Source organism: Oncorhynchus keta, chromosome 23, assembly GCF_023373465.1.
Source record: "Oncorhynchus keta strain PuntledgeMale-10-30-2019 chromosome 23, Oket_V2, whole genome shotgun sequence".
Taxonomy (NCBI): Eukaryota; Metazoa; Chordata; class Actinopteri; order Salmoniformes; family Salmonidae; genus Oncorhynchus; species Oncorhynchus keta.
The window spans coordinates 48,476,231-48,497,191 of NC_068443.1; the positions used below are offsets into that span (position 1 = coordinate 48,476,231).

General features: G+C 42.1%; 1 protein-coding gene across 1 annotated transcript; it reads right to left on the minus strand.

The window, feature by feature from the left end:
* Positions 1 to 5,212: 5,212 nt before the first annotated feature.
* tmub1 (transmembrane and ubiquitin-like domain containing 1) lies at positions 5,213 to 19,572 on the minus strand. The gene is made up of 3 exons (XM_035800587.1): positions 19,458 to 19,572; positions 11,912 to 12,603; positions 5,213 to 6,261 (listed from the first exon to the last, which is right to left on the minus strand). Exons 2-3 carry the CDS (start codon positions 12,556 to 12,558, stop codon positions 5,910 to 5,912), a joined length of 999 nt encoding a protein of 332 aa, XP_035656480.1. The 5' UTR covers positions 12,559 to 12,603; positions 19,458 to 19,572; the 3' UTR covers positions 5,213 to 5,909.
* Between the last annotated feature and the right edge of the window lie 1,389 nt (positions 19,573 to 20,961).

Below are 20,961 nucleotides of genomic sequence, written 5' to 3' on the forward strand. Positions count from 1 at the left end.
ACAGGAAACCACACACCGAGGCGGCGCTTCTAGTGGCCAGAGACTTTAAAGCAGGGAAACTTAAATCAGTTCTACCAAATTTCTATCAACATGTTAAATGTGCAACCAGAGGGGGAAATAATTCCAGATCACCTGTACTCCACACACAGAGACGCGTACAAGGCTCTCCCTCGCCCTCCATTTGGTAAATCCGACCACAACTCTATCCTCCTGATTGCCGCTAACAAGCAAAAATTAAAGCAGGAAGCACCAGTGACTCGGTCCATAAAAAAGTGGTCAGATGAAGCAGATGCTAAACTACAGGAATGTTTTGCTATCAGACTGGAACATTTTCCGGGATTCTTCCGGTGGCATTGAGGAATAGACCACATCCGTCACTGGCTTTATCAATAAGTGCATCGAGGACGTCGTCCCCACAGTGACTGTACGTACATACCCCAACCAGAAGCCATGGATTACAGGAAACATTTGCACTGAGCTAAAGGCTAGAGCTGCTGCTTTCAAGGTGCGGGACTCTAACCCGGAAGCTTACAAGAAATCCTGCTATGCCCTGCGATGACCCATCAAACCGGCAAAGGTTCAATACAGGACAAAGATTGAATCATACTACACCGGCTCCAACGCTCGTCTTATGTGGCAGGGCTTGCAAACTATTACAGACTACAAACGGAAGCACAGCCGCGAGCTGCCCAGTGACACGAGCCTACCAGATGAGCTAAATCATGCATGAGAGCATCAGCTGTTCCGGACGACTGTTCCGGACGACTGTGTGATCACGCTCTCCGTAGCAGATGTAAGACCTTTAAACAGGTCAACATACACAAGGCTGTGGGGCCAGGCAGATTACCAGGACATGTGCTCCGGCATGTGCTGACCAACTGGCAGGTGCCTTCACTGACATTTTCAACATGTCCCTGATTGTGTCTGTAATACCAACATGTTTCAAGCAGACCACCATAGTCCCTGTGCCCAAGAACACAAAGACCTGCACGTCCTGGTAATCCTCCCTCTGCAACTGGATCCTGGACTTCCTGACGGGCTGCCTCCAGGGGGTGAGGATAGGTAGCAACATCTGCCACGCTGATCCTCAACACTGGAGCTCCCCATGGGTGCGTGCTCAGTCCCCTCCTGTACTCCCTGTTCACCCACGACTGCATGGCCAGGCACGACTCCAACACCATCATTAAGTTTGCAGAGACCTGACAACAGTGGTACAAAGGCCTGATCACCGACAAGCAGGTTGATGAGACACAAACTAACCTCGCTACTTTTATAGCCTCACTTCTGTTTATAGACTCTTTTTACTGTCGTTTTATTTCTTTACCTACCTATTGTTCACCTAATACCTTTCTTGCACTATTGGTTAGAGCCTGTAAGTAAGCATTTCACTGTATTCGGCGCACGTGACAAATAAACTTTGATTTGATTTTATCAGACCAGAGAGGTAAAGTACTCTACCTGCTCTAAAAAAAGCCAGACTTACAAAGCAGAAGGCCTCACTGCCACTGCCTTCTTTCAAGGGGAGCTGGAGGCCTCTAAGGCGTCCGCATAGCCAAAACAGTTTGGAAGATTATGTGCATATATTACAACGTTTTGTGGTGTTTTTCTTAGTTTTGGACTTCGATTAAGGCTTTTTTGATTGTTCAAGCAATTTTTCTTGAGGCAAGCCGAAGTCCGTACCCAAAGTCTACACCCCTTCGTCGGTGATTGGTAAACAGTAGGGATTCTTCAGTAAAGTCTTTGTTGTCATTCAATGAGAAACGACTTGTTTTCATGCACATAATTTTTCTTTTAGAAATACTGCACCAAACATCTTAGTTTGATAAAAAGTAAAGATAATTGACAGATTTCTTGAGTTATCTTAGATTAATTCTGACTATTTTGAGGAAGTGTATACTGGCCACGGCATCTCAAATTGGACAAACAGTAATGTTGACTATTTTTTTCTAGTTTTTTTAAGCAAATGTCTTAAGGGAGTACTCGAGTACTTTGAGTACTTCGTCTAGCCAACTTCGGCTGTCGGGAACTGAAGCATGCTGAGGCCTTAAGTAGAGGGAGGCAGTGAGGAAGCAGGGATACAAACTGGTGAAGGCCCAAAAAGGTGACAAACTGGTGAAGGCCGAAAAAGGTGACACAAAATGGTGAAGGCCCAAAAAGGTGACACAAAATGTGCATATAGTTTGCAAATTTTCCCGAAAATAATCAGAAGACTATACATATTTTAACAATCTTAATACTCTGGAAACATGTTTATGGTAGGCCAGCATTGCTTATTTGATTACGTGGGTGGGTGGAATTTAATTCACCGAAGTGTATTGTGCCACACTACAACGTGTTGCTGTACTAATGAGCGGCATGATTTTCCATGTCTGAAGTGGGCCTATAGGCCTATTTATTTGGCAAGACAGCTGTGCATGGCTGCATCTCGCTGTGTTTTGGTTCTCCATTCACCTTTTATGGGGTGTGGTCACTGTTAATGTACTGTAACTAGCCTAAATATACATTGTGTCATAGCTTTATTTAGTTTACTAGGCCCACTTGTTGCTGCTGATTTGTTCTGCTTGCATTCATTCGTTCGCATTCCAGTTGTGTTGATATTCTAAGCAAAACTGCTATTCAGTATTTTTGTTTGCGTGCATGAATAACTAGGCTACTCCTTTCAAGCATTTAGTTTTGCATTATTTTGGTAAGACAGCTGTGTGTACCGCTTCTTTCAAAGGGTAATTCACTTATTACAAACAGCCTATCTATCTTGTAGCCTATATTCATTACCAAAACAAGCCTTGCTTTAGTGTATATCCAATTACATATTATTTGTGACATCTGCAGAATACAACATGTAGACCTTAATGTGAAATGCTTACTTATACAAACCCTTAACTATTTCCTGAGCTGCATTGTTGGCTAAGAAAATATTTACTAAATCAAATAAAAACAAACACAATAACATAATGAGGCTATATACAGGGGCTACCGGTACCGAGTCGGTGTGCAGGTTAATCGAGGTCATTTGTACATGTAGGTAGGGGTAAAGTGACTATGGATAGATAATAAACAGCCAACAGCCAGTAGCAGCAGTGTAAAAAGGGGGGGGGGGTCAATGTAAATAGTCAGGGTGGCCATTTGATTAATTGTTCATCAGTCTTTTGGCTTGGGGGTAAAAGCTGTTAAGGAGTCTTTTGGACCTAGACTTGACGCTCCGTTACCACTTGCCGTGCTGTAGCAGAGAGAACAGTCTACGACTAGGGTGACCCTTGGCCCCAAGATGTACTGGGCCGTATGCACTACCTTCTGTACTGCCTTAGGGGCGAAAGCCGAGCAGTTGCCATACCATGTGGTAATGCAAACGGTCAGGATGCTCTCGATGGTGCAGCTGGTGACCTTTTTGAGGATCTGGGGACCCATGCCGAATCTTTTCAGTCTCCTGAAGGGGAAAATGTATTGTCGTGCCCTCTTCACGACTGTCTTGGTGTGTTTGGAACATGACAGTATGTTAGTGTTGTGGACAACAAGGAACTTGAAACTCTCAACCCTCTCCATTACAGCCCCATCTGATCTGAAAGGGTGTGTGTTCGGGAATCCTTTTCCTGTTGTCCATGATCAGCTCCTTTGTCTTGATCACATCGAGGGAGAGGTTCTTGTCCTTGCACCACACGGTCAGGTCTCTGACCTCCTCCCTAAAGGCTGTCTTATTGTCAGTGATCAGGCCTACCACTGTTGTGTCGTCTGCAAACTTAATGGTGTTGGAGTCGTGCTTGGCCATGGGTGAATAGGGAGTACAGGAGGGGACTGAGCACGCACCCGAGGTACCCCCGTGTTGAGGATCATGGAAGCAAATATGTTGTTATCTACCCTTACCACCTGGGGGCAGCCCATCAGGAAGTCCATGATCCAGTTGCAGAGGGAGGTGTTTAATAGGGTTCTTAGCTTAGTGATGAGTTTTAGAATGAACCATTGCATATCTGTTCAAAATGTTGTATCAAGACTGCCAAATTGGTTAAATCCTTTTAAGTTCACAATTGTGCACTCTCCTAAAACAATAGCATGACATCCTCTCTCTGTAAATTGGACAGTGCAGTTAGATTAACAATAATTTAAACTTTCTGCCAATATCATATGTAAACTCAGAAAAAAAAAGTACTTTTTCAGGACCCTGTCTTTCAAAGATAATTCGTAAAAATCCAAATAACTTCACAGATCTTCATTGTAAAGGGTTTAAACACTGTGTCCCATTGGTTGTTCAATGAACCATAAACAATAAATGACATGCACCTGTGGAATGGTCGTTAAAACACTAAAATTAACCTCAAAGTAAAACAATTAACTATCCAAGTTTGTTGCATGAAGAAATAGGTTTTGATCATGAAGCATAGTGTCTTCGGAAAGTATTCAGACCCCTTGACTTGTTCTACAATTTGTTACTTTACAGTACCAAAACATTTCTGCAGCAGTGAAGGTCCCCAAGAACACAGTGGCCTCCATCATTCTTAAATGGGAGAAGTTTGGAACTATCAAGACTCTTCCTAGAGCTGGCCGCCTGGCCAAACTGAGCAATTGGCGGAGAAGGGCCCAGGGTAAGGGAGATGGCCAAGAAGCCGATGGTCACTCTGACAGAGCTCCAGAGTTCCTCTGTGGAAATGTGAGAACCTTCCAGAAGGACAACCATCTCTGCAGCACTCCACCAATACGTTGAGTTTTGGCCACGAGAGAAAAATGCAACCAATCATAAGGTGATATTTTTGTCTTAAAATAATGTTATACTGTGCTATTATATTTGGTTCTGTTATGTAGAATTCTATCATCATGTGATCTTGCAGACATTGATTCAGCTTTGATCTAACTTGTTTAAACGAGCGCCATTCATCACTGACATTCACCGGAGTAGCTTGTTCTCTGGGAAGCCGAATGAGTAGAGCATCCCGTACATGGGCAGAAGCTTCGGGATCTGTGCAATCCACAAAGATGAAATTGCATTGAATCTAATTAATCAAATCCATTGATTTACTGGGGTGCAGATAAATCAATTATTCAAGAATCGATGGGTAAATATCACAAATTAAAATTACCTTCGAACAATTTCCCAAATCCAGTCTGTAGCTTTAATAAATTAATGGTTAATATTGTATATAAAGGCCAAAAACAATGACTGATGCAAACCCAATGTGGAAATATTGAAAACCTCTTCAAAAGATGCACACACAAAAGCCAGCAGTAAATAAAAGAATGATTTAATAGAATTTGAATATTTTCCTTTCAAAAAGCCATATTTTAAACATAAATTAGGCTTTAAGTCCCAACCTACATACATACAGCACAACAGCAGTTGAACCTCCATCACTGCAGTGAGAAAGACAGGCAAACAGACAAATTGTCCTCTGGCCAAGTCCAAGTCTTGCCTCGAGTCAAAAGGGGGTAAGCCCCAAAAATAGACTCTATCTACAGGCAAGCACCAACTAAACTGGAGGCGGTAGCATACCAGAATACATAAGAAAAAAAACTGTAATATTAGGATAGGCACAATGAGAATCGCTATGCAAAAAAAACATGGGGGAGGAGAAATAAAATCACAGCACATCCATCTGGTGACATTGTTCTTTACATGAATGGAGCATTTGGGGAAGGAAAGACAGAAAGCTTGTTTCACAGAGAATCCACGAAGGGAGAGGAACTAAGTAAGGGTACATCTCGATAGTCTAAAATGGCCTCATCTCCCCTTCATCTGCACTCATGTGAAAGCACAATATGGTAGACTAGAGGACACCTACTGAGGCAATAGCTGTCTGTCTTGCTGTTCCACACCAGTGCAGATAAATAGAACGAGACAATCCGGAGCCACTTTTACTACTGCAAATTAACGAAGCTCATTTAAGAACATCCGGGATGTGGCTCGTACCAAAGGGAAACTCACCTCAGCGGCGATAGACCGCAAACGCCACAAAGCTAAAGAAAATGGTGATGCCCACCAGTGACGCGGTGGCGGGCGCGGTGAAGAATTGACGGTACTGTATCTGGAAGTACCAGAGCACAGACAGCATGAGCACAAACAGGGGCACCATGAGGCTGCCCACGTTGAGGGCCACGTGGACCTGGTCGGCAGCCCGGGCCCCTGCTGGTGCTGCCCTGGTGGCGTGCTGGGAGATGTGGCAGTGCAAGACGCAGTTGTCAGACAGGTTTAACGAGGCCAGTGTCTGGCCATCATCCTGTAGCAGCTGGCCCTGGTAGATGAGGCGCACCTGGTGCTCTTGACCGGCGAAGTAGGTCCTGAAGTGGGGTTGGGGAGAAAGGACAAAGGTTACATCAGAGTTAGGTAGTTTTCTGCTGGCTGCCATTACTCTCATATTGTGGTTAACCTCCGGGAAGACCACATGCAACATGTGGACATCTGCCGAGAGTGGTCTCAGACCAGATGATCGAGCAGATGTCATGAACTATATGTTGGAATGTATGCTTTATATGACGAGTTTAAGTAAGAAATTGCATGAATGTTGGCTATTATACTGGACACTCACAGCTGTCCCCCAGTGTTTATGAAGTTAACATCTCAATTAAATAATACAGACCACACTGAAGTGTCCTGGGATTTATTTGCGAGTTCTAAAGTCATGTAAGAAAGAAAGACGATTGCAACTGTAATGTAACAACATCCATGTTTTTTTGTGTGTTTTTTTTAAAAATGTTTTTGTAATACATGCACCTCACATCATCTTGAAACGCTCTGTAAAGCTAACTTCCATCAAGGTTTTATTTGGTCTCCAATTGAATTGGTGGTATAGGCACATGTATATTTTATTACAAATCTCAAATTTGTGTCTACATTCAACTGGTTATGGTTAATTGTGATATACACTGATTGTACAAAACATTATGAAGACCTGCTCTTCCCATGACATACTGACCAGGTGAAAGCTATGATCCCTTATTGATGGCTCTTGTTAAATCCACTTCAATCACTGTACATGAAGGGGAGGAGACAGGTTAAAGACTGACCAGGTGAATCCAGGTGAAAGCTATGGTCCCTTATTGATGGCTCTTGTTAAATCCACTTCAATCACTGTACATGAAGGATTTTTAAGCCTTGAGACAATAATTGAGACATGGATTGTGTATGTGTGTAATTCAGAGAGTGAATGGCCAAGACAAGTGCCTTTCAACGGGGTATAGAAGTAGGTGCCAGGCGCACCAGTTTGTGTCAAGAACTGCAACACTGCTGGGTTTGCGCTCAACATTTTGAGAACGGTCCACCACCAAAAGGACATCCAGCCAACTTGACACAAATGTGGGACACAACATGGTCCAACATCCCTGTGGAACACTTTCAACACTCATGCTCGGAAGGTGTTCTTAATGTTTTGTACACTCAGTGTATGTAAAGAGTACAAATTCCCCTATTTGGGTGTGGTGCCTGGCCTTAGCCTAACGCAGTATATTATTCAGGCTACCCTAAAGTACTTTACCTTCTGCTGAAATGATAATAATAATAATAATATAAAAAATGTTCCAGGCGACAACAAATGTCTATTTCAGACTCAGTCCCATCCACAACAACAAAGGGTGTAACTTCCATAACCGTTGTTTTTTTATCTCTCCAAGGTAATATTGAAAATAACAATATTTTCAAATGTACGATTTTTTTGTGTTCAGTAGAGCCTTCCTTTTGAAATGGCTAACCATGTTTTTACCCTTATGCTAATATGTTTAATCTCCCCCAAAAAAGCTTGGCCATTCACATCCATAAAGTCTGTTTTTTGGGGTATACTCCCTCACCAAGGGGGACTATAGAAACACACACCAAACATTGAATGTATGTTCTGTTTGGCCATTCTCTGAGATATTAAAGTTGTGATATTGCATGGGGGTGTCACATCCAGAATGCTAGAATTGCCCTTATATTTTAGGTTCTGCTGTGGTAGGATAGTTCATTCGGCCCAAATCTATGGATTTCACATGACTGGGAATACAGATATGCATCTGTTGGTCAAATATACCATAAAAAAAAAAAAAAAAGTAGGGGCGTGGATCAGAAAACCAGTCAGTATCTGGTGTGACTATTTGCCTCACGCAGTGTGACGTCTCCTTCATATAGAGCTGATCAGGCTGTTGATTGTGGCTAGATGTTCCACTCCTGTTCAATGGCTGTGCGAAGTTGCTGGATATTGGCGGGAACTGGACACGCTGTCGTACATGTCAATCCAGAGCATCCCAAACATGCTCAATGGGTGACATGCACGCAATGGAAGAACTGGGACATTTTCAGCTTCTTAGGAATTGTGTACAGATCCTTGCAACATGGGACCGTGCATTATCATGCTGAAACATGAGGTGATGGAGGTGGAAGAATGGCACAACAATGGGCCTCAGGATCTCATCACGGTATCTCCGTGCATTCAAATTTTTAAATCGATAAAATGCTATTGTGTTTCTTGACCGTAGCATATGCCTGCCCATACCATAACCCCACCGCTTGCCCACACTACGCCATACACGCTTGTCTGCAATCTGACTGGTACTCTGGCAACAGGTTTGGTAGGCATTCATGCAGTCAGCATGCCAATTGCACACTCCTCACAACTTGGCATTGTGTGAGAAAACATCACATTTTAAAAGGGCCTTTTATTGTCTCCAGCACAAGCTGCCACACCTGTCAGGTGGATGGATTATCTTGGCAAAGGAGAAATGCTCAGCAATGGACATAAACAAATTTGTGCACAAAATAGGTGAGTTAACTTTTTGTGTGCATGGAAAACTTCTGGGATCTTTTATTTCAGCTCATGAATACTTTACATGTTTCGTTTATATAATTGTTCAGTATAAGTTCATGAGACATTTATAAGTTCTATTCCTCAAGAACCACTACTTATTTGGACAGAGAAGCTAAAACTTTACATTTTGCTCCAGCATTTTCTATTTGATATACAATGTTTTATATGACGTGACAGTACGTCACCTTTTATTTCAGGGTATTTTATCTGATTTACTGTTTAGAAATTAAATCACTTTATGTATCTAGTCCCCACATTTGAAGGGGTCATAAGTGTTTGGACAAATTCACTTAGTGTATTCAATTTTGTCAAAAGATTATTTGATTCCGTATTCCTAGCACGCAATGACTACATCAAGCTTGTGACTACAAACTTGTTGGATGCATTTGCAATTTGTTTTGGTCGTGTTTGGAATTGTTGTGCCCAATAGAAATGAATCGTTAAGTAATCTAGTGTCATTTTGGAGTTAGTTTTATTGTAAATAAGAAAATAATATGTTTGAGCACTTCTAGATTAATGTGGATGCTACCACGGTTATGGATGATCATGAATAAATCATGTATAATGATGAAACTCAGACGCACAGTTACAGATGCAAAGAGCACGCCCCCAAAACTATTTTTCCTGGGATAATTATTCCCCGTAACTTTCTATAGTAAAATAGGGTCTGAGCTATAACATATGCAAAACTTTTTTATTTGAGTTTTTGGATAATTTACATTTACAACGCATTTGAAAAGTATTCAGGCCCCTTGATGTGCATTTTGTTGCGCATTTTGTTACATTACATTATTCTAAAATGGATTAAATAGTCCCTGTCCCCCCATTGACACACAATACCTCATAAAAAAGCAAAAACTGTTTAGATATTTTTGCAAATGTATTAAAAACAAAAACTGAAATAATACATGTAATAAAAGTATTCAGACCCTTTACGCAGTACTTTGTTGAAGCACCGTTGGCAGCGATTACAGCCTCTAGTCTTCTTGGGTATGACGCTACAAGCTTCTCACACTTGTATTTGATGGGTTTGTCCCATTCCTCTCTGGAAATCCACTCCAGCTCTGCCAGGTTGGATGGGGAGCATCGCGGCACAGCTATTTTCAGGTCTCTCCAGAAATGTTCGATCGGGTTCAAGTCCGGGCTCTGGCTGGGACACTCAAGGACATTCAGAGACTTGTCCCGAAGCCACTCCTGTTTTGTCTTGGCTGTGTGCTTAGGGTTGTTGTCCTGTTGGAAGGTGAACCTTTGCCCCAGTCTGAGGACCTGAGCACTCTGAGCAGGTTTTCATCAAGGATCGATCTGTACTTTGCACTATTCATCTTACCCTCTATCCTGACTAGTCTCCCAGTCCCTGCCGCTGAAAAACATTCCCACAGCATGACGCTACCACCACGCTTCACAGTAGGGATGGTGCCAGGGTTCCTCCAGACATGATGCTTGGCATTCCGGCCAAAGAGTTTAATTTTGGTTTCATCAGAAAAGAGAATCTGTTTTTTTCATGGTCAGAGTCCTTTAGGTGCCTTTTGGCAAACTCCAAGCGGTCTGTCATGCATTTTACTGAGGAGTGGCTTCCGTCTGGCCACTATCATAAAGGCCTGATTGGTGGAGTGCTGCAGAGATGGTTGTCCTTCTGGAAGGTTCTCCACAGAAGAACTCTGGAGCTCTGTCAGAGTGACCATTGTGTCTTGGTCACCGCCCTAACCAATGTCTTTCTCCCCCGATGCGCAGTTTGGCCGGGCGGCCAGCTCTAGGAAGAGTCTTGGTGGTTCCAAACAGGTGTGTGCCTTTCCAAATCATGTCCAATTAATTGAATTTACCACAGATGGACTCCAATCAAGTTGGAGAAACATCACAAGGATGATCAATGGAAACAGGATACACCTGAGCTCAATTTTGATTCTCATAGCAAAGGGACTGAATACTTATGTAAATGTGATTTTTTTTTTTTTTTTACAGGGGGGGGTCATTAAATTTGCAGAAGGGTCAACTTTGAGAACCTCCATCTCCTTAATATTTTGTAAATCAGGTCCAAAACGTCTCTTTCTGACCTCTTCTACCATGGGCAAACATGTATGGAAGGTTTTGTTCAAATCAAATCAAAGTGAGGTAAAAGAGTGATTGAATTCATATAGAACATCCCTTAGTATATGCCATTTAGCAGACGCTTTTATCCAAAGCGACTTACAGTCATGTGTGCATACATTCTACGTATGGGTGGTCCCGGGAATCGAACCCACTACCCTGGCGTTACAAGCGCCTTAGTAAACCCTAACCCTACAACATAAACAATGGTTTCCCACTTTGAAATAAGCTACATAGTTAAGGGCACCACATTATAAATTGTACACAATCTTCAAATGAGACTCAGCAGTATGTTGCCACAAGCAGCAGTATTTTTTTATTTGGAAATACACTTTCGTGTTTTGGATATTTTCAAATACACAGCCCAAACCAACTAGTCTTCTTCAAATAGACGTAGTTGTAAATGCCTGCCAATATCTTCTAAATGCATTTAATACTAAATTAAATATAGATGTATTTTCAAATAACCTAATCTAAATGGTTTTTGCCAAATGTACTTGAAAATAATTTAAATATAGTTCTATGAACGCAGGTCTGATTGATACACACCCACCCCTTCACCTCTGCCAGCCTCAATAGTGGTCGGCACCAGTGTGAATCTATGTAAACACACTACCCAAATCTTAACCATAGGGATTATATTCAAACAATCTTACTACAACCCACAAATCCCTAGTTTCTGCCTAAGTATTTGGAAAACGATTAAGTCGATTCCCTTGATGCTATAGGTCAGCCTAAAAAGCATCCTGAAACACCTTGCCATGTGTGTCACCATCCCCAAGGTCTATAAGGAGAGACAGAATGCTGTGAGAAGGCTCTGTTAAGAATGAGTTAGCCTTGGACTTGGTTAATCCCTGCAAGTCTCTGCATAAATGTTCAATCACATTAAAAAATTAAAATACATTTAAACTTGCAGATAGACCCTGAAAGAATAGGAGGAAGTGTAGGTCTACTTGAAAGCTGCCCTCTTAACTAAGAGGCAAACCAAATTGAATGTGTCTCAAGTGTTCATATGAATGAATAGGTCAAATGCAATAGATAGATACAAACCTCAAAAGAATAGGTACCTTTTGATGTAACCAATGGTGTCCTCAGGCTTGACCTGGGCCATCCTCTCTGTGTCGTTGAGGAACTTAAGACGCAAGACCATGTTCCTCTCGGCAGCGGCAGTAGTATCCACATCAGGGAAGTGGCTGTCACTTGAGGCACTGTCTAGTGGAGTCGGGGTGGGGAAAGAAGGGGAAGGAGAGGGGCCGGCTCCAGCCTGGCCACCTCCGACGCCCTCTCGGTGTCTCACACCATCCCTCCTGAAGCCCGACCCCTCTTCTTCCAGAAGGCTGCTCTCTCCACCTGCCCCCTCTACTCCCCTTTCTCCACCCACCTCAGGAATCTGTCCTCCGGCCTCTGCCTTGCCTTCCTCCCCCAAAGGTGGGGTCAGGCTGACCAGAGTGGTTGTGGTAGGTGGCAACTCCGAACTGTCGCTGTCATTGGTGGTGATGTTATTGGGAGCCGGGTGCGGATCAGAGGGGGCGGTCCGGAGCTGGAGGGAGGCAGAGACTGAAGAGGAGGAGGATGAGGTAGGGGGTGTTGTGAAGAGGTTTTCGGGGGGCTCGGCCGTGTGCGTGGAGGCCCAGGCAATCACCAGTACCAGCAGCAGGAGGACCGCCCCAAAGAGCAGGGTGACCTCGTCCCCCACCCCCTCGATTAGAGCCATACCCAGGCCGGGGGTCCCACACTAAGGCAAGGTTTGACTAGGCACCTGGAACAAAGGGGGAGGGAGAAAAAGGATTTGGTTGGGGCTCAGTCTAACACATACTCAAATGGTTTGCCTAGCCAGAGCTTAGTCAAATATGACATTCATGTAGGCAACATTCTGAGGTGTTCAGTTCTTACGGCACAAAGTCTACTCAATTATGGATTGTTAAAATCATAAATAAAAACCATGTTTCAAAACAGAAATTGCACTATTCAGCACATTTCTCCATGACATCCGAAAAATAGGAGCATCTAAGATAGATTGGTCTGACTGCGTACTGCAAGAGGAAGTTGAATTGAGTTCTTGAGCTGCAATGATTGTAGGGGGCATGGTAGTGGCTGTGGCCAACATTTGTAAAGGCCCTCTTGGTCACAGAGACAATATTTTGCTTTTTAAAGCAATGATACACTTTTTGTCTTGGGGCTGAGAAAACATTTCAGCTTTAAAGCTAATTTCTTGATATTCTTTGTCATTGTGACATGGCTTCATCCGTCTTCTTATACTATCTGAGCGACTCAAAACATTTTAACAATTGCGGCCACATGCCACGACATTTTATGAATTTTAGATTGTCTCCAACTGTCTAGTTTTTAATTTGTGACTGTTAGTTCTCCAAGATTCTTAGTCAAAAACATTCTTTGTTTTTAGTCATTTCAGTTTACACTGACAATGTTTACCATCAAGAAATATAAAACAATACATGAAGTTTTTTGCTTATTTTTTTGGAGTGGCGGTATCTAGATTGTCAAACTGACCTTGTGCCATCACGGGCCATCCCACCAGACAGGTGTACCATATCAAGAAACTGATTAAACATCACGATCATTACACAGGTGCAACTTGTTCTGGGGATAATAAAAGGGCACTCTAAAATGTCCAGTTCAGTTTTGTCGCAACATAACGACACAGATGTCTCAAGTTGAGGGAGCGTGCAATTGGCATGCTGACTGCAGGAATGTCCACCAGAGCTGTTGCCAGAGAATGTAATGTTAATTTCTCTACCATAAGACGCCTCAAACGTCTTTTACGAATCAAATCAAATGTTATTGTTCACATACACATGGTTAGCAGATGTTAATGCGAGTGTAGCAAAATGCGTGTGCTTCTAGTTCCGACCGTGCAGTAATATCTAACAATTTTACAACAATTACCTTATACACACAAGTGTAAAGAGAAGAATAAGAATATGTACATATAAATATATGGATGAGCGATGGCCGAACAGCATAGGCAAGATGCAGTAGATGGTATCGAGTACAGTATATACATATAAGATGAATAATGTAGGGCATATTAACATATAAAGTGGCATTTTTAAAGAGGCTAGTGATACATTTATTACATTCCATTTTTAATTATTAAAGTGGCTAGAGATGAGTCCGTATGTTGGCAGCAGCCACTCACTGTTAGTGATGGCTGTTTATCAGTCTGATGGCCTTGAGATAAAAGCTGTTTTTCAGTCTCTCGGTCCCTGCTTTGATGCACCTGTACCGACCTCGCCTTCTGGATGATAGCGGGGTGAACAGGCAGTGGCTCGGGTGGTTGTTGTCCTTGATGATCATTTTGGCCTTTCTGTGACATCGGGTGTTGTAGGAGGGTAGATCGTTTGCCCCCGGTGATGCGTTGTGCAGACCTCACTACCCTCTGGAGAGCCTTGCGGTTGTGGGCGGTGCCATTGCCGTACCAGGCGGCGATACAGCCCGACAGGATGCCCTCGATTGTGCATCCGTAAAAGTTTGTGAGTGTTTTAGGTGGCAAGCCAAATTTCTTCAGCCTCCTGAGGTTGCGCCTTCTTCATCATAATGTCTGTGTGGGTGGACCATTTCATTTTGTCCGTGATGTGTATGCCGAGGAACTTGAAACTTTCCAACTCCTCCACTACTGTCCCATCGATGTGGATAGGGGGGTGCACACTCTGCTGTTTCCTGAAGTCCACAATCATCTCCTTTGTTTTGTTGACGTTGAGTGTGAGGTTATTTTCATGACACCACACTCCGAGTGCCCTCACCTCCGCCCTGTAGGCCGTCTCGTCATTGTTGGTAATCAAGCCTACCACTGTAATGTCGTCTGCAAACTTGATGATTGATTTGGAGGCGTGCATGGCCACGCAGTCATGGGTGAACAGGGAGTACAGGAGAGGGCTGAGAACAAACCCTTGTGGGGCCCCAATGTTGAGGATCAACGGGGTGGAGATGTTTCCTACCCTCACCACCTGGGGGCGGCCTGTCTGAAAGTCCAGGACCCAGTTGCACAGGGCGGGGTCGAGACCCAGGGTCTGGAGTTTAATGACGAATTTGGAAGGTATAATGGTGTTAAATGCTGAGCTGTAATCGATGAACAGCATTCTTACTTATGGTTGAAGTTGGAAGTATACATACACCTGAGCTAAATACATTTAAACTAAGTTTAACAATTCCGGACATTTAATCCACGTAAAAAATTCCCTGTCTTAGGGCAGTGAGGATCACCACTTTATTTTAAGAATGTGAAATGTCAGAATAATAGTAGAGAGTGATTTATTTCAGCTTTAATTTTCTTTCATCACATTCCCAGTGTCAGAAGTTTACATACACTCAATTACTATTTGGTAGCATTGCCTTTAAAGTGTTTAACTTGGGTCAAATGTTTCAGGTAGCCTTCCACAAGCTTCCCACAATAAGTTGGGTGAATTTTGGCCCGTTCCTCCTGACAGAGCTGGTGTAACTGAGTCAGGTTTGTAGGCCTCCTTGCTCGCACACACTTTTTCAGTTCTGCCCACAGATTTTCTATAGGATTGAGGTCAGGGCTTTGTGATGGCCACTCCAATACCTTGACTTTGTTGTCCTTAAGCCATTTTGCGAGAACTTTAGAAGTATGCTTGGGGTCATTGTCCATTTGGAAGACCCATTTTCGACCAAGCTTTAACTTCCTGACTGACGTCTTGAGATGTTGCTTCAAAACATATTCACATAATTTTCCTACCTCATGATGCCATCTATTTTGTGAAGTGCACCAGTCCCTTCTGCAGCAAAGCACCCCCACAACATGATGCTGCCACCCCCGTGCTTCACGGTTGGGATGGTATTCTTCGGCTTGCAAGCCTCCCCCTTTTTCCTCCAAACATAAATGGTCATCATGGCCAAACAGTTCTATTTTTGTTTCAACAGACCTGAGGACATTTCTCCAAAATGTACGATCTTTGTCCCCATGTGCAGTTGCAAACCGTAGTCTGGCTTTTTTATGGCGGTTTTGGAGCAGTGGCTTCTTCCATGCGGAGCGGCCTTTCAGGTTATGTTGATATAGGACTCGTTTTACTGTGGATATAGATACTTTTGTACCTGTTTCCTCCAGCATCTTCACAAGGTCCTTTGCTGTTGTTCTGGGATTGATTTGCACTTTTTGCACCAAAGCACGTTAATCTCTAGGAGACAGAATACGTCTCCTTCCTGAGGTATGACAGCTGTGTATGACATGGTGGTTATAATTGTGTACTATTTTTTGTACAGATGAACATGGTACCTTCAGGCGTTTGGAAATTGCTCCCAAGAATGAACCAGACTTGTGAGGTCTACAATGATTTTTCTGAGGTTTTGTCTGATTTCTTTAGATTTTCCCATGATGTCAAGCAAAGAGGCACTGAGTTTGAAGGTAGGCCTTGAAATACATCCACATGTACACCTCCAATTGACTCAAATGATGTCAATTAGCCTATCAGAACCTTATAAAGCCATGACATTCTTTTCTGGAATTTTCTAAGCTGTTTAAAGGCACAGTCAACTTAGTGTATGTACACTTCTGACCCACTGGAATTGTGATAGTGAATTATAAGTGATATCTGTAAACAATTGTTGGAAAAATTACTTGTGTCATGGACAAAGTATATGTCCTAACCGACTTGCCAAATCTATAGTTTGTTAATAAGAAATTTGTGGAGTGGTTGTAAAACAAGTTTTAATGACTCCAACCTAAGTGTAGGTAAACTTCTTACTTCAACTGTAGATATTCCTCTTGTCCAGATGGGATAGTGCAGTGTGATTGCATCGTCTGTGGACCTACTGGGGCGGTAAGCAAATTGGAGTGGGTCTAGGGTGTCAGGTAGGGTGGAGGTGATATGTTCCTTGACTAGTCTCTCAAAGCACTTTATGATGACGGAAGTGAGTGCTACAGGGCGATAGTCATTTAGCTCAGTTTTAATCCGATTGGTGAGACCAGCATTGAACAGACCTGAGCACGGGCGTTTCTTGTTTTAGTTTCTGTCTGTAGGCTGGGAGCAACAAAATGGACATAAAAGTCGTGGTCAGATTGGTTTGAAAGGAGGGCGGGGAAGGGCTTTGTATGCATCGCGGAAGTTAGAGTAACAATGATAACAGAATTTTGCCAGCCCGGGTCGTGCAAAATCCCCAGCTACAATAAATGCAGCCTCAGGATATATGGTTTCCAGTTTACATAGAGTCCAATGAAGATCTTTCAGGGCCGTCGAGGTGTCTGCTTGGGGGGGATGTACACGACTGTGATTATAATCGAAGAAAATTCTCTTGGTAGATAATGCGGTCGGCATTTGATTGTAAGGGATTCTAGGTCAGGTGAACAAAAGGATGTAAGTTCCTGTATGTTGTTATGATCACACCATGACTCGTTAATCATAAGGCATACAGCCCCGCCCTTCTTCTTAATTAACAGAAAGATGTTTGTTTCTGTTGGAGCGATGCGTGAAGAAACCGGGTGGCTGTACCGACTCTGATAACGTATCCCGAGAGAGCCATGTTTCCGTGAAACAGAGAATGTTACAATCTCTGATGTCTCTCTGAAAGTCAACCTTTGCTCGGATTTCATCTATCTTGTTGTCAAGAGACTGGACATTGGCAAGTAGTATGCTTGGGAGCGATGCGCAATGTGACCGTCTACGGAGCCTGACTAGAAGACCGCTCTTGTCTTCCCCTCCTGCGGCGCCATTGTTTTGGGACGCCTACTGGGATTCGATCCATTGTTCTGGGTGGTGGTCCAAACAGAGGATCCGCTTCGGGAAAGTCCTATTCCTGTTCGTAATGTTGGTCATTTGCCGTTGCTCTTATATCCAATAGTACTTCCCGGCTGTATGTGATAAGACTTTATATTTCCTGGGGTAACACAGTGTAAGAAATAATACATACAAAAATAAAATACTGCATAGTTTCCTAAGAACGCGAAGTGAGGCGACCATCTCTGTCGGCGCCAGGTGTACCGTGTAAGAGAATTTAGCAGTACATTCAGACAGCCTAACAACCACAGACCATGTTTATAGCGTCGTGTGGGCTAGCGGTTTTCTGATGTCAACGTTGTAAACATGGTGGCAGTAGGGTTATGGTATGGCAGGGATAAGCTACAAACAATGAACACAATTGCATTTTATCAATTGGCAATTTCAATGCACAAAAATACCATTACGAGATACTGAGGTCAATTTTTTTTCTTGTACATATTTGTGACCAGTCATGTGAAATCCACAGATTAGGGCCTAATTTACTTATTTCAATTGACTGATTTCCTCATATGAACTCTAACTTAATTTAAAGTATTTTTACTCAGTGGTGTAAAGTTCTTATGTAGTACTTTCAAGTATTTTTATTTAAGTCTTTTTTGGGGTATATGTACTGTACTATTTATATTTTTGACAACTTTTACTTCACTTACATCCCTAAAGAAAATAATGTACGTTTTACTCCATTTTCCATGACACCCAAAAGTACTTGGAACATTTTGAATGCTTATCAGAACAGAACAATTGTCTAATTCACACACTTATCAAGAGAACATCCCTGGTCATCCCTACTGACTCTGATTTGGCAGACTCACTCAACACATGCTTATTTTATAAATGATGTCTGAGTGTTGGAGCCCCTGCCTATACGTAAATAAAAAATGATGGCATCTGGTTTGCTTTATATAAGGAATTGGAAATGACTTACTTTTGATACTTTAGCATATTTTAGAAATTACAACTACTTTCTGGTACTTAAGTATTAAAAACAAATACTTTTAGACTTTTACTCAAGTAGTAATTTATTGGGTGACTTTCCCTTTTACTAAAGTCATTTTCTATTAAAAAGTTATCTTTAATATTACTCAAGTAAAAGTAAAGATATACTTGCCCTTTGCCAAGCCATCATCGTAAATAAGAATTCGTTTTTAACTGACCTGCCTGGTAAAAAAAAAACATTAATAATAACTAAATTACTTGTCTTGTACATTCAGACAGTCAATGACAACTGTGGGGTCAAAAAGTCCTGCTATGTGGTGATCGGTCTCTCTGTGATCCTGAACGTAATGATAGGCTGGCAATAGGCTATTTATTGGTCAATATGTATTGGATACAAAGTAAGTAGTTAACTGACCTACCATAAATTCTGCATTAGTAGCTACCACCAACTAGTTAGTTAGTTGTAGTGAACAAGGTCGTGACTACACACTTCGAATAATTTACACTAGAAAGCTAACACAAACTATCTAACGTTAGTTTGCTAACAAGCCAGGCCTAGTTAGTTACCTAGCTACGTACGTTCACAAGTTCCTTAACCACTGGCTCTACGAGGGCAGTTGGTTAACTTTAACTTATCGCCTGCAAACTCGCTTAGCTAGCTTGTTAGCTACCTGCTGGCGACGATAGTGTTTAACTAGTACAGCAGCTAGTTACCTAGACTAGCAAGCATCCGCCTAGCCCTAACAGGTAGTCAGTCATTCGTCAAATATCCCAACAATTCAAGCCATAGTAGCTAGTTAACTATTAACTGTAGCGGCTCTAACGGCAAAAGATTAATCAACCAGAGTTTAACGTCAATCAAACGAACGACTAGTGTTACTACAACAATACTTCAACAAAATATATGCATAGTAGAACTTACTGTTAACATTTGAAATAGCATCATTGTAGCTAAATCATTATCCAATTTGATGTGCACTTCCTTACATCAGCATTTCGTCATCAACATTAAAAAAGTACTTCCGGGTCACGGAATATCAAAAGTTTTCAAAATAAAAGTGTGCATGTGTATATATTTAATTGTGTGTCTATATATATATATAATTATTATGTGTATACATGTGTGTGTATATATAAACAAAAAAACTGTCCAAACATTAACAATGATTCATATTTGTTCATATTTATGTGACATTTGCATTATTTGTGGGTTTTAAAACATTTTCCTAAGTTAAATAAATGCCCCCAATGCATTAGGCCTATCAATTACATGTTGGCTTAATGAGACAAAAATGTGTACATGTGGATGTAAAAGTGGGATTGGAAATACTCAGTAGGGTCTTCTTAACAGCTTCTACCCACAAGCCATAAGACTCCTGAATGGCTAATCAAATGGCTACCCAGACTATTTGCATTGTCCCCCCCCTTCTACACTGCGGCTGCTACTCTCTGTTATTATCACTTTAATAACTATACCTATAACTATATATGTACACATTACCTCAATTACCCGAACACCGGTGCACATGCACATCGACTCTACTGTACCAGTACCCCCTGCATTTCGCCCCGCTATTGTTATTTATTGCTGCTCTTTAATTATTTGTTATTCTTATCTCTTACTTTTTTTAAAAGGTATTTTCTTACAACTGCATAGTTGGTTAAGGACTTGTAAGTAAGCATTTCACTGTAAGGTCGACCTACACCTGTTGTATTCAGCGCATGTGACAAATAAGATTTGATTTGATCTATACTGAACAAAAATATAAATGCAACATGCAACAATTTCAACAATTTTACTAAGGTATAGTTCATGTAAGGAAATCAGCCAATTAAAAAAAAAATGTATTAGGCCCTAATCTATGGATTTCACATGAAGTGGGTGGGCCTGGGAGGGCAAAGGCTCACCCACTTGGGAAACTGACTCACCCACTGGGGAGCAAGGCCCAGCCAGTCAGAATGAGTTTCCCCACAAAAGGGCTTTATTACAGACAGAAATATTCTTCCGTTTCATGACTTATGCTAGAGAAATTCACATGAAATTCTCTGTCAACAGCTCTGGTGGACATTCCTTCTGTCATAAGCTCACGTAGTTGCTGTCACAAACTCCACACAGTTGTCACTGACTAGTTGGATATTAATTTAAAATCAAATCCAATTTGTCACATGCGCCAAATACAACAGGTATTACAGTGAAATGTAGGTATAGTTAAAGTGACTATGCATAGATAATAAACAGAGGAGCTGCAGCGTAAAAGGGGGGGGGGGTTGAAAATAGTCTGGGTAGCCATTTGGGGGTAGAAGCTGTTAAGAAGTTTTTGGGACCTAGACTTGGCGCACCGGTACTGCTTGCCTTGCGGTAGCAGAGAAAACAGTCATTGACTAGGGTGGCTGGAGTCTTTGACCATTTTTAGGGCCTTCCTCTG